Source organism: Athene cunicularia (assembly GCF_003259725.1).
Source record: "Athene cunicularia isolate RWA chromosome 4 unlocalized genomic scaffold, athCun1 chr4_part3, whole genome shotgun sequence".
Lineage (NCBI taxonomy): Eukaryota > Metazoa > Chordata > Aves > Strigiformes > Strigidae > Athene > Athene cunicularia.
In genome coordinates, this window is record NW_020799100.1 from 18,306,324 (window position 1) to 18,321,286 (window position 14,963).

The window sequence follows — 14,963 nt, forward strand, 5'->3', positions numbered from 1 at the left end:
AAGCACATTTGGTCTGAACAGATGGCCACTGCATTCAATGGAAACAATTCATTGATTTCAATAGGAATTGGATCAGGTTTGAGGTCTCAAACTTGCTACTTGATTTGAGCAATAATTTGATAGCTCTGGTAATAGGAGCATGGGTCAAGGTATGTCTGCCAAATCTAAGATTCCCAAATGGAAGTTGCAATTTCAAATCCTGTTCAGAAGTGTACTACTTCCAGGTTGTCGATGTAGTTTAAAAATAGCTGCGTGATTTATATTGCAGCACACAGGTTAAATTCATATTAGAATGTATAAAATATGTTCCTTCAGCACTGGCTCTCAGGTTTACATAAACAAAATTCTCATCTCAAAAAGGCTGTTCAAAACTGTTCTAGCAGCTCTTTAACTTATCAGCCCCAATGACATGAAGTCAGGCACTGTGAGTGTGTCTGAAGCAATATGATATTACTTTTTCAGATGTAAAGAGATAATATGTATGTCTTCTTGAAGATTTCTTCCTCCCCTCCCACCCTGTCTCCTCCCTGAGAAAGTTTCATTGACAATAAAATACTAGGAACCTATGCAAGTGTTGAGTGGGCAAACTGAAACCAAGAAGGAAGAATTGATTATCTCAAGAATTCAAGACTGAATCACAGAACCAGCAAGGAATAGAATCACGAATCCCATTCTCCTACAGCAGTTTGTTGCTTTACTTCTTTCTAATGATTATTATTATTTTTTTACCAATATGACATTTCTAATAGTTCCTGAGCAGGTCTATTTGAATCTGGGATAATTTATTTTATACAAACATGTAAATAGATCAGCAATATGAACATGACATACTGTTGCAAAGGACTCAGGAGGCTTCTATTTCTAAGGACAAAATTTTGCAGATGTATTCAGAAATGTGGTGCAGCTTCTTCCTCCCCCCCGAGAAAACTCTTACTGGGGAATACAAATATCTTTGGGAGATATGGTATAAATAAGACACTGCGAAAAACAGGGTGCTGTAGTGAAAAATTCCTGAAGCGGTGCCAGAAAATTCATTGACATAAATGGATTGTAATAGGGAGGGGCAAAAAAACCTCTGGCTGCAGGAGCTGTTTTTAATTAAATGCCTAAGATCTCATTCCTGTCTTACCCTTGATGCTGTCACTCAGTGGTTCAAAATGCTGCCGACTCAGCAATGCTCACTTTCTCACAACAAATGGTAGCATTTTTCATATGTTCTTTGCACAGCTGCAGCTCACCATTCACTGACACATAATTCTGTCGCACAGGAACAGAGTTTTACCTGCTTCGTTTGAAGCATGGGGCACCAGCCCTAACAACTGGTCTTACGAACATAAACATTTAGAAGGCTGGTTAAAGGTTACAAAGTGCAGAAGCCTACCCTGGACCTTTTTGCCCTTGCAAGGTGGGTAAAATATTTACAATGATTAAAAATAAGAATAAAAACCCCCATTTCCTGTTATGAAAATGGAGTAGTTAATATGACTAGAGATTCTTTTTGTTACATTGCGAATATTCTATTCACAATATTCAATTTGAGTACAAGTTGCACTATTTGAGGTTCTTTGAATAATTCAGATGCATTCATTTACTCTTGATTAGTGGATCAGGTTCTTCAAAAAGTGAGTATTTATTTTATTTTATGACATGTAGCATTAATAATGTATTACCTTTCTCACAAGCTGCTTTTTAAAGAAAGCAATAAAAAATATGCAGACAAGACTTCTGAATAGATATTAAGAAACCATGGAGCCACTTAAGCTGTCATTTTGGAAATAGTCTATTATAACTGCTATTTCTCAGGGAGGAAAAATACAATCTTGATAATGCAAAAGGGTGAGTAACCTGGGTTGAACAGATGATGCAATGCCAGAGAATTACAGTACTGCTTTCTGTACAATAAATGACAAGAGAGGCAATTGTATTCCATGCCTTCACTGTGATGAGTATGTGTTTGGAGAGCAGCTTTGAGTATTTTTATGAAGCAGTACCTGGAATTTCTCTGGATTATCAAACACTGTTTGAAAATTGCAGTGGGGAAAGGCCCCAAAAAATTACTAGAACCAGTAGTAATATTAATTATGGCGAATGAAAAATAAATCATAGCTGCAAAGTCTGAGGACTTTAATGCTTGCATTCAAAGAAGAAGAAAAGTTTTTAAGAACATTTGCTTATGTGCAGAAACTCTTCTGAGAAGGGGTCATTTCTGCAAGCATATTAAAGAAAAGGCTCCTGGGAGACATGATTAATCTCAGTGAGCTGTGAGCACTGTTAATTGTCCAGATGTCCTTGACAGACTGCACAAGCACATGAGGAATGCCCTACTCAGTGAGAGCAGAAGTGTGTCCAGCTCTGTGTTCTGGCTCTGAGAGGGACAGCTGGACATGCTGCTTAGAAGAGGCAAGTGAATTTAGTCTATCTTCTGCTGCCCAGGCCCCCCACAATCCTTCAGCAGCCACGCTTTTTGTGTTAGAGATGTTGGAAGCTGTACCCATGTCCATCCCTTTTAGTATCTGCTTATAGATCTGTTGTCCATGAATTTGTCTAATCCCTTATTGACCATGCTGTTGCTGTCTCCCTGTACATCCTCCTGTGACAGATACATCGGGAAGTATGTAGGTACATCAGTTGCAACTAATTAAATTGTTGCTATCCTTTCTGAGGAAAATATTAATGTGTGCTTTTTTTTAAAATGATTTTTCATTCTAGCCTAAAATAGGGAGAGTTGAGAAGGACAAGGTTACAAATAGTAATAGTAGAATATTTACATCCCTTTAATGACACAGTTTCTTAGATAGACCAAAGCATAGCTTCTGACAGTGTAAGAAGCTGACTATAAAACTTACTTTGTTATATAAATTTTAGTGTTAATTTCATTGCCTTACAGAATTCAACTCCTAAAACTTCATGATAGCATTAGAAACAGGATGTCCATTGTTGACAATTTCCATATTGACTGCCTTCCTTGAACACTCAGCATAAATGTTTTCTCTTAATTTCACTTGTTGATAATGATAGTAACATTAGGAAGGCTCAGTTACTTTTGCTAGCTTCATTTCTAGCATCACAATTTACTCTAGAATACAAGCTTCCTTAAACAGAAATTGAGAGGTAAATTTATTTTCATTTTTGCTAATATCTTTTTTTTTTTTTTTTTGCCGTTGCTGAAATTGTGGTATGGAAAGACCAGAAAGAAACAAGCTGCCATAATATCCAAAGTTACTACCCAGACATTTTTTATTCTCCAGCTTTTCTTAACTGTGCTAGTTAGGGATAGAAGTATGTGGTGTAATACTTACTGATTTCTACAAATCACCTTTGTCATAGTTGCCTCAATACTTGTAATTTTCCATAGTAATAATACTACTATAAATTCACACTTTTCAAGACTAAAAAGTCATTTTACTACACTATCTATTGTAATAAATACATGGAGGTTTTTTTTAATAAACAAGGTTACAATAACTTTGATTAATTCAGCTTTTTTATCAAGCAATATAGTTACAATGTACTTATGTCAAATTTCTTGGACTTATGCTGAACAGCTAAAGCCTCTCTAGAGGGTCAGCACTCAACTGATGACTACATTTTAAAAGCCTTTATGCAAACTATCAATTATGGAATCAATAGTCACAAACTCTGGCTTTTTAAATTAGTGTTCATAAACTGAGCAAAAATGGGCGCATTCCTCTGCACAGAAATAAGCCCTTCAGTTACTACAGCTGCCATAAACTCCATTTAAGAAAATGGCAAATCAAGTTTATGAAATCTGTGTGAAATACAAAATGAATATATAACTGTATCATGTGCCTGCACTTCAAGTTAAGAATTGTAATGTAGATGTATAAAAGAATAATTTTCCTACTCTGAACTTCCTGCACTGAAATCACAAGCAGAAATTCTTTGAATTTATATTTGTTATTACTATATTTTTATGTCACATCTGGTCTGTGAAGTTAACTATGACTAGGCAACTAAGTTGTAAGGATTTGAGAGAAATTTAAGGAAAAGGTGAATAACTCACAGTAAAGTGAAGCATTTTTGAGTAGTTAAAAGGTTTATGTCACAAAGACTAAAGTTGAGGGGAAGATGGAGAAGAAATTATTTAGAAATATAAAAAAAATACACAGTACATATTTACATTACTGTGCATATTTATGCACAGCTGAACTGAGAACCAGGTAAAATGTAACTCATTAATAATTTCCTTCATACCAACATCCACACTTTTACTGTCTGTGCACATTTCTTATGTTAAACTTATATCTCAGGTCATTTATCATCTAAGAATTGACTTGGAGAATACTCTAAAGATGCTTTGCAATCAGAGTCAAATCACCATTGCATGTGCCTCAAACTTTCTACTGCTGGTGTTACTACACCTGGTGTTACTTTAACTGAGTTGTTTCCAACTACAGCCAACTATGACCTTATATAATAGGTGCTTCTAGAAATTTTCTAGAAAGTTGGGGACCTTTATAGACAACAGTTGCCAAGCCTGGCAGACAAGTCCTAATTCTGGTGCCACATGCTCTAAGCATGTGAGGCAGATGTGATGCATAAGGCAGCTGCTATTAAGTTATAGGCTTTTGGCAGCTTGTGCTTGACCATGTGGAGAACATGCAGTGTTGACACAGTCCAGGAAGTAATGAATTAATAAATAGTAATAAATTGTCAAAACTAATGGTGCAGGCTTGAGTAAACTTGTGAAACTGAAGTGAGAAGGAGTTTGACATGTGCATTGAAGGAGCTGCTAAATATTGAAACAATTTACTGGAAAAATAGATATTGGTATTTTCCCTGTTAGAAATGGCACTGCCAGATTTGTGTGACTGTATAACGTGGATGATGGCATTCCAAGAGATTTCCAAGTAAAGGAGACCTGGGGATATCACCTGGGTCAGTCTAATATGACCTTCTCACTGGAGTGCTATTTCCCTGCATGTGACCTTCCTTCAGTGACCAGCAGTTAAACTGAAGCCGAGGGAAAGCAATTTCATTGACATAATTGTTCTCTTGGTTTGTTGCAGCCACAGGTCGTTCAGGTGGAAGCACTTAGCAAACAGGTAAACTCATAAAAATAAGACACTTCTACCTAGTTCAGAAGAATTTTCTTTTTTTATGAAGAGACAAGACTATTTACCAATTTCTCTGCATTATGGCAAGGCTTCTTGCAGAATTTTTTTGCTCTTGATGTTTCTCCTGCACAGAGAGAAACATTATTTAATGTTTTCATTCGGTTCCTCTATGGTACAGGTGCACATGCCTAAGCACAGTTGGCTCCCTGTTAGCTTTCCGAAAGACTTGTCACAGAAAAGAAAGTGATGTGCCAGCACAGCATTTAGCAAGGGAGTGAAGAAAGGGAAGTGGAAACCCAGCAACTGTAGTTACCTTCTTAAATAGATTCTGTTTTACACTGTAGGAGCACACTTCTCTGCACGGCTGGCTCTTGTGCTAGTTAAGCAAAACTTGTCACAGGAAACAAAAATATTTGCCAATTTGGCTTTAATGCAAAACCTATTCTTTGTTCTTTTGCATACATCAAATGTCAGCCTCTCTATACCCCTCTGACAGGAAGCTGGCATGAAAGACAAAACACAACCAGGTGCATCCTGGCAGACAAACCATTCTGAAGAGGCTAGTAGTCATGCTTGGTGGGAGAAGATGGGTTGGGCTTGTTTTATTTGATATCCACTGATCACATTAATTTTTATACTTAGAATATAGAATATAATCTTTTATGTAAATACTAGATTTTGGATTAATTTGATTTTAACCATCTAAAAGGCAGACACGTAATCATCATTTTCTAGCTTTGCTCTGTCATCAGCTGGGCACGTGCAGATTCTGAAAATTTAGAACTGAAGGGATTACCCCTGCTGATACCTTTTTCCCAATACCCAGTTTAGAGATGTTTTAAGCAATTAACTTTGACAAAACATCTCCCTAAAATTAAAGCTGATATTATCTGTCCTTGGCTATTGTGTCTAATTAGAAGTACACAGGAAGATATTTTTTTTTTCCAGTAGGCAATAGACAAATGTGTATATATATATATTTATATGTTTGTTTCTCTTCAGCCTACTGGCTAGATTTACTTTCACTGTAATTAGATTCAGGTACTCACTTTACATCAGATGTTCTGATTAGAGAAAACAGTAACATTCCTGAATTTGCATTACATTTCATATATCCTGTAAAACATTTATATGCAAATTCACTCATTTTACAGCATAAATCTTCAATAGTAGTGTTTCCTTGGTCCTTTCTGTATATTTTAATAGCATATTTTGAGGGAATTTCAAACAAGCATTTCCAAAACAGTAACAGGCTTCAATAACTGCCTTTTGTAGACTGAAGTGACAGCTTTTGGGTTGGAAAATTTGATCTTTTCTTTAATATTCAGTAGTATTACACTGACAAAAATACATTTATGATTCAATAGGCTGAAATCTGATAAAAAGCATTTAAAAATCCAAGTAGATTGATTGTGTGTAATCATTGCAAGAGAGTGAATTTAGCTAACAAAAGGGCCTTCTCACTATGCTTTGCTGTGAAAATTTTACTTTTATATGGATATAGCTGTGCACCACATTATTTGCAGTACATAAGCTGCAAATATGACCCTTTAGATTATTTTTCTGCATTTAAAATACTTGTTTAGAATTTCAGAGACTTGCTTTCTTTGCCAATTTCCTCAGCATCGTTTTTATGAGCCAGTCAGCTCAGACAGTCTAATCTTTTTTAGATGTCAAGGTCTTGTATTACATTTCCTCTGTTACTAGGTAGGCACAGTGCTAAATGTCTCCACTGCAATTAAAACACACAAATAGCAACTTGTATCTGCCAAGACAGGCAGCTTTGATTTTGTACACACCTACATAGTATCACGAATATTTTTAGATTATACATAGTAATTGGTGTGATGTTCAGTGATGACATGTCTCTTGTACACAAATGAACTTTGAAAATCAAGAAAATTAAATTGAGAGTGTGTATATTTACGCGTAGATTGATTACACATCTTTATTTTCTCACTAAACTTCAGTTTTTGAACCATTATGGTTCATTCTGGTCTTTCTGGTTAGAAACACTTGAAAGCATTAGCTCTTGCACGGCAAACAGCAAGAGTCTCTTTATATTTACTAGAAATTAGCCTGTAGGCTTACCTGGTACAAGGGCCTTTTTTAATAGGCCTAAAAATATTCCATGTATGTATTCTTTGACATTACAGATCTTGATTATGTTGGCTTTAACAGATTCTCGTCTGCAAAACAAGAATTTTACATATCTACAAAATATTAACTAATAAAATTAACATTGCACTCTGAGTCTGCAGACAACTCAGTGTATCTTAGTACATCTGTTAGCTGGAAAAGTTGCTCATTTTACCTGCTTGCATGAGTATAACATTTTTTCTAAAGCATTCAAAGTAGTCACCTTTCCCCCTGCCCACCCACCCCACTTATAATCACTTCACTTTTCAGACTGATATGAACTTTCCTCAATTAGTCTCCTGAAAGCTGTACACTGGCTTACTGTAGCTCCACACACCTGTAAACTGAAGCCTGATCTACACAGCAGAGAAGCAAAAATACATCTTATATAGAACAGCTGACATTTGGAAAGTTTAGACAAGCTTTTGGGTACAGGCTTTTATCATCTCTGATAACTAAACAACAGCTGAAGCTAAGTACAGGTTAAAAGCAATTTCTCTTAGTTTAATCTCATTATGTTAATCAACTCTTTTACTACATACATAACAGCTGCAGTAGCAATGAATAACTTCATTTCAGTGCCTTAGAAAATGTCTTTTTCTTTGCACATCCTACTCATCTGCTCTAGAACGCATCACAGCTGGTAGCTTAAAGCTATGGGTTGAAGTCTAGTACAGTGCTTCCAGGCACTTCATTTATCTGTCTCTTTGATAGGTGTACATACTAACTTTCTTTTTTATAAATACAGACTTCTTAATCCTAGTGGAGTAAAAAGTGTAAGAAGAGGTAGCATCAATTCCATAGTTAAAAGCTACCCAGAAAGCATGGACCTCCCTATTTAATTTCCTGCTTTGAATTAAACATGAAGACATAGCTTTCAGACCATAAATGCGTTTGCTGTTAGAGCCTGAGTTTTAAGTGTGAAATTAGCACCACCAAAAGACCTCTAAATGACTAAAATAATAAAAACAAAGATGAAAATATATCATTAGTCTTCTTGCAGTTATCAGACATGATGTATTTTCATACTGGATCATGAATGCAAGGACCAGGACAAAAAGATTACATATTGGAAAAAGACAAGTTATTTACAAGTGGAGTCCATATGTACCTCCTTAAAACATGACTTTCACCACCACGCAATGGAGGAGAGCTCACTTCTGCTTGCAGTAGAAAGTACCTTCTTGATCTTTTCCTTCTGCTTGATACATATAGTACTTCTAAGGAGGAGCTGACTAGCTGCTGTTCAATCAAACTGCAGCTCAGTCTTAAGGCTGCACCTCGAAGAAACCTGAAGAAAAGGCAAGAAAGCTAAATGATCATATGGGCCACATATCTCCAAAACTGCCTGCTATTGGTAAACACATGTTCTTCTTTGAATAAACCCATGCCTATGTTCTAACAAGCCATTACCTCACCACAAATTACCCAGCAGGAAGTCATGGAGTCCATTTTACAGGCTGAGATTGTGTTCCCTCAGTGCTGCAGTGCTTTGGTGAAAATATTTCATTCTGTAGAGCTACACAGCAAATACCTGGGATTCAAGTATTTCCAAACACGCCCAGAGAATTGCTCCAGGTGTTCTTTGTGCCCTGAGGGAGGAAAGCAAAGGATTACTCCCAGAGAACATTCCTTCTGCAATCTCCCTGCAGTTTTGCACAGTGATACCACTGCTATGATTACGCACATCTTCAGATACTGCATAGTTCTGCCTGCTTTGTTATTCTGGTTTATCAGATCTCTGTGAAATTTCAGGTTCATTCCCTCCTGAGGTTGCCCTTCAAAATATTACTGAGCCCAGATTGAGAATTTACCATCCAAATCAAGGAAACCTTTCATCTCCAGAAGTTTTTACCCACTTTTTCTTTTCTTAACTTGTAGGCTAAATACAGTTTTTATTATAACAACTAAGATTTCAACAGTTACTGTCAGTGAAGGAATATACTTGCGTACAGTTTTGAAGAAAAAAACAAATATTATTTTCTTGCTTGAAAAGATCCCGCAGACAAGAAAGTTATGCTTGCAAAGCTGTGACTGCATCAAAGAATAAGATATTACTGCCTTAGTGTCAGGACAACTATCAAAAGAGTTGCTTTTAAAATATGGACTTAAATAATGTAGAGAAATGCATAAAATGTTGTTTCATTAGTTCCATGTTTGATGGTTATTTCTTTATCACATTCATGGTGAGAGGATAATCCCTTTAGCTCAACAACAACTTATTAACCATGCTCTCTCAATTAGAAATATCTTATTTTCTAACAAAACAAACCCCATAAACACTACTGCCTCCAGCTCATAATGATTTTCTATAAGTGTATCAGAGGCATAGTAGAAGGAGGGAGCTTAGTATGAAAACAAGTGACACAGAAATGGAAGGTATTTTTGATAAAACAAAACTAGATTGCTGTACACATAGTTTGTGAATATTTTTACTGTTTACCAAACCCCTGCTTCTCAGTTGCATGAACTAAAAATGAAGTTGAATTTTCTTGGCTTTATGACAGTTTGGGGCTACCCATAGAGATGGGTTTTGGAAAGCTGGAAATGGAAGAGAAGCATAGCTGGAGGAATACTTTACAAACCCTTGTATTTCAGAAATGCAAAGAAAACAGTGCAAAGAGAAAACTGCTTTTGTGGATCTAGTTTATTAATAAGCATTGTAATTAACAAGACAACATGCTGTACAGAAACCTGAAATAGAACTACTGCAAATTTACTGGACTTTAAATGCTGCTGGACTGTAATACATGATGTCCAACTGCATGATTTGTAAAGTGTGGTTAGGGCTGTTTCAATACACAGACATACACTGCTCACTCTCAGATCCTGTAGTATGCCATAGAGCAAGGAGATTTCCCAGAAATACAAACTCAAATATTTACAAGAAATCGTCAATCTCTTTCTTCACTAGGGATAACATAAGTTATACACAATTTTCCTATGTATACCAAATAAAATCTTTGCCTTCAACTTTACTTTGTGTCTGCACAAACCAATCCCTTCCTTTTTATTTATCCAGTTAAAGAATGGTAGTACACTGTGCTGCAATAATTTAATTGATAAACATTCATTAAGGATTGGTATTAAAGCTTCAAAAGCAAAACTTGAGCAAACAAAGTGTAAATTTCCAAGCTTTAAAAACTCAAACTTTATAAGCTTGAATCAAACAACCTTGAGCTAATCAACCATTACTGACTAGAAATCATTTAGATCTACTGTCTTTGGCTTGACCACACTGGAAGCAGGGTAATAATGGTAGCTCGAGGCTGATGGGGTTCCACACTCGATGACAGTTTGCTCAGAATACAACAGAGCAAACTTTCACCTCTCCTACGAAAAACCCAAACAGATCTATACACTAGGTCCTGGCTGTCTGATACAGAGTGGCGGCTCACCTCCAGCCCTATGCCAAGCCAAGAGACCTGGCTGGATTCAGAAGCACATAACTAATGTTATGTCAAGCTAGCTGTCATGCTAACATTCATAAGCCCTCAGGTCCTATTAGCATGGGCTCATTGCCATGATAATTAGCTAAATGACCTGCATCGGGCCAGCTCACAGCCCAGAGAGAGCAGGTGCTCAGTAGTCTCTGTCTGGCCAAGCAGACATGCCTAATTATTCTTTCTTTAGAGTTAAGTTACACTTTAGAACGCAACACAATTTAGGAGAACAAACAGCATATTTTACTTCTAATGGTTTGACTTCAGGGGGATTATTTTAAGGTTGTTTTGTTTTGTTTTTAATATATAATTGTCTGCTTTACAATATGGAAAGAAGTACCTTTCTTTCTGTCACCACTACCCATAACTGATGTAATACTTAGTGCAACAACTATCCACTGAGCTGGGGGGAGTCATTTAGGCTAGACTGTGTGACACATTACTTTGAAGGCAAAGGTTTTCCTTTATTGTTACACTGTATGAAACAAATCTAATCATGTAACTACCATTTTACTGTATATTGTATATAGGATTGTTTTCTCCACAAATTCACACAAGTAAGATAAAATAAGTTAAATGACTAAAAAAAAAATACACAAAAAATATACAGTCTATGTACTAGATAAATTATTTATATATATGACAAGATGTGTAAAGAGTTTCTAGTAACATTATTCCTCTGGATACTGACATGCCATTCAGAAAAAATGTTGCCTCAAATGCACAGTTTTATATATTAGAGATGTAATATATAAAAATGAGGGAACCATTTACTCCTGATAGAATTTGTATTTACAATTAATTGTTCTGTATTTTGTTGACAGAATTTTAGAATATCACAACAGAATTTCATGGATATAACATTGAATACTTCTTATAATCAGATTCATCTTTACAACACTTTTTGTATAAGCAAATTTTTGTTGTTGTTTGGTTTTGGTGTTTTGTTGGGTTTCTGTTTGCTTGTTTTCAAGAGAAAGAGAGATGGTTAATTGCTTCTGTACCTTAGGGGAAAAACCCCCACAAACCCCTAAACATTCAAATGTGAAGTTTGTGGAAGTTTTTTTTTCCCCTACCTGTGAAAAAACAATAATTATGGTTCCTTCAAATTTTCTATGAAAATCCTAAATTTGTAGAAATTAATTCTTTGCCAGGAAATTTCAGTTACAATTTTCAGCCAGAAAGGAAATGTTGCAGGAAAAAAAAAATTGAGAGTTTTCCAATGAGGCTGCCAATTCTGTAAACATTTGGTATGGCAGCCCTCTGTAATAAAAACTAAAGTCCTCTGCTTACAATAGGAGGCATTAGCTGTCTGTATTATTCTAAATTTGCACAATTAATATGTTTGTTAAATCTGTGTAAACTACAGATAAGCTTTATTGTGCGTATCCCTGAAAAGGACTGCCGATTTTTCTCATCATGATGTCTCCAAAGCAAACCACAAAGGGCTTTGTATGTATTAGGTATGAATTAATTTATCAAATTTTTAATTGTCCTGAAATTGGAAATGAGTTGTGTCAGCTATTGTGTGTCAGTACCCAAAGGATTACTATTTTTTTCCAGGATTTACATGCAACTGGAAGCTAGTGTGACACATCTTTTCTAAATGTTATTGAAAACTACATTAAAAAAAAAAAAGTACATCATTAGATAATCTGATGTTCATTAATTAAACCCTATCAGTAGGTTAAAAGTGAAGCTTCTTTTATTTTGCACATAAAATCTAAATGTGATTTGAATAGATTTACAGTGGGGACAGCGATATATAAAGCTACTTATACCTGCTGGGCACATAAGAGAAGCTCTTTTAGCATTCATTGGAAACCCTCAACACTTGAACTTCTGTAAATTTTACAAGCAGCTAATATTACAGCATTTTTACACACAGTTTTGTTTATAAATTACAGATTTAAGTTACAATATGAAGTCTACATAGAATTCTATCCATAGGAAATATTCACACACTGTCTTTTTTCCCCTCCATACAACTTCGATTGTCTTACTTAATGTAGCAATAAAACTGAAGTTATGAGGTTTTTTAAAAGAAAAAAAAATCTTGGTATATACATACTATGATAGATGAAATGGCTAAACAGCAACGAAGTACTAGAAGGAAAACGTGTTTTTTCATCTAAGAAAGGAACCTCCTTTTCATCCACTGTAGAATTTACTAGCTTTTTTCTGCCACTATTAAGAACATATTCTCCAGTACACAGAAGACCAAAAAAAAATCCCTCATCTTTAAAGACAATCATCTTGAGACTTCATGAAATAATATGATTGGGGTGTGTTTATGATTACATTTATCCAGCTTTCATTACCTAGATTCTTCTTTCTTCGCTGAGAACTGTCAGTCATTCTCTAATAAACTAAGCCACAACGATGAGTACTCCTTCATCTAATAGGTTTGTGGTGAAGTAACTAATATTATAGCTAATCTTTTACTGAATAGTTACAGTAGGTGAATATAGCTGTAAGAAAAAGCTGTATATATCACTATAATATTCTTTTAAACACCAGTAGCTTGCAGGCATGACATCACACCAGCCAAAAAAAGCTACCCCATTTTCCTACTGTTTTCAGCAGTGCCCATGTAATTTTCAACTAACAGGAACAGTAGCCAAAGCAAGCTTTGCAAGAAAAAAAAAAGAAAAATTTGAAATAAACTTATGGCTTGAATCATACTGTTGCTTGCATTATTGTAGAAAGGAATATCTTGGAAATTTTAAAAAAGTTAATTTTTTTCAAGTTTTGACCTTCCACATCCTATCATTGCTGTGGTGTTTCACACACAAAAGCCTAGTTGAGAGCTATTTATTTTATTGCATTCTTTCAAAGAATAAATACCTATAGATTAAGCCAATAAAAATGAAAATCAAAACCAGTTGTCAGGTCTTTAAGTACATTTTCCTTCTTAATTACACAAAAGAAATTTTCATGGAAAGATACACCATCCTTCTCAAGAATTAGATTTTAGGATCTTATTCAATCTATTATGTAACATAATCAAATGAGAAATTGCCCACTTGATCTCTTATTGCTAAGCAAATGGAAGATGAAATCTATGATAATGCTATAAAATATAACAACAAATAAAAATTTGAGTAAGCTACATGTAATATTCACCAAACTGTACTAAGAAATTATTTTCAACAGGGAGGAAGAACTACTGGCAGATATTTGCACTATATGGCCCATATAAGAAAACGAACAGGATTTTCTGTTTTTCTTTTGATTGTTTCTGGTTTGTGGGTTTTCTTCCCCATTTTGTGGATTTTACCAAGAACTATGGTAAATTTCATTTAACTAAGTCCTCAGGATTTAGCTTTTCAATTTCAAATTTAGGTTTCTATATACATAAATATTCACAAGCCTAACAAGTTTGTATATGCACTAAGAACAGTGTTAGGCTGTGAGTATATACAGTCACACTTAAAGCCTGAAATAACGGATTTGTCAGATATGCATTTATAGCTGGTGCTCATGTATAAACGTAGTGCTACTCCCAGACACCGGTGCCTGGTGGGACGCGGCGAAGTTTGCCAGAGGAATGACTTTGACAGGATCTTCGCTGGCGCAATGTCTTTCGCAGGTGTTGTAGAACTGGGGCCTGGGCCCACCCTGGCCTTTGTCAGTGTCGTCCTTTGGAAGGGGCCTCCCAAGAGTGTGCCGTCCCTCAGGCCTGGCTCCTCGGCCCCAGCCTTGCTGGAAGCCAAACGATGGCAAAGGGGTGTTGGACTGCTGATACTGTGTCAAAGAAGGTGGCATCCAGCAGTTGTCAGAATGGCCTAGGATGAGACACTCCTGTGTGCAGGTTTCGGAGGCTTCAGCCAGGGCTTTCTGGAGATTTACTTCGATAGCTGAGAGGATGGAAAAAGACAAGACGTTATCAGACGTCCAAAGACTGATGGGCACAGGGAATCAAGATTAACAAAACAATCCCAGCTCTACAATAATGGCCACAGTCTGAAAATACCTCCAGGCATACAATTTAAGCAAAGGTTTATAAGTCTGCAGGTTTGGGGCCCACAGTGTTGTCATTGGCTATCACTGGAAAAAAGTTAATGTTTAATGAGCAGGTGATACCATCATTAGCTATGTAACTAAAGCCCTTATACATTCTACTTGTAATGATTTTTTTACTTTTTGAAATTGTCATTTGTGTAATAAAACTAAAAGCTTTCTAATAATCTAATACCATAATTCTATATATTTGCATACAACCATTTGGAATAAATACAATTATTAAAATCAGGATTTTAAAAAAAATGTTCACTTAAAACTGGATTTTTGGTCTTTTGCT

General features: G+C 35.7%; 1 protein-coding gene across 2 annotated transcripts in view; it reads right to left on the reverse strand.

The window, feature by feature from the left end:
* Positions 1–10,939: 10,939 nt before the first annotated feature.
* PCDH11X (protocadherin 11 X-linked) overlaps positions 10,940–14,963 on the reverse strand; it is a 507,269-nt gene continuing 503,245 nt past the window's right edge. For both annotated transcript variants that reach the window (XM_026848512.1, XM_026848511.1), the window contains one exon: positions 10,940–14,520. In XM_026848512.1, the coding sequence (XP_026704313.1) occupies positions 14,129–14,520 (392 nt within the window). In that variant the 3' untranslated portion in view covers positions 10,940–14,128. The remainder of the gene's footprint in view (positions 14,521–14,963) is intronic.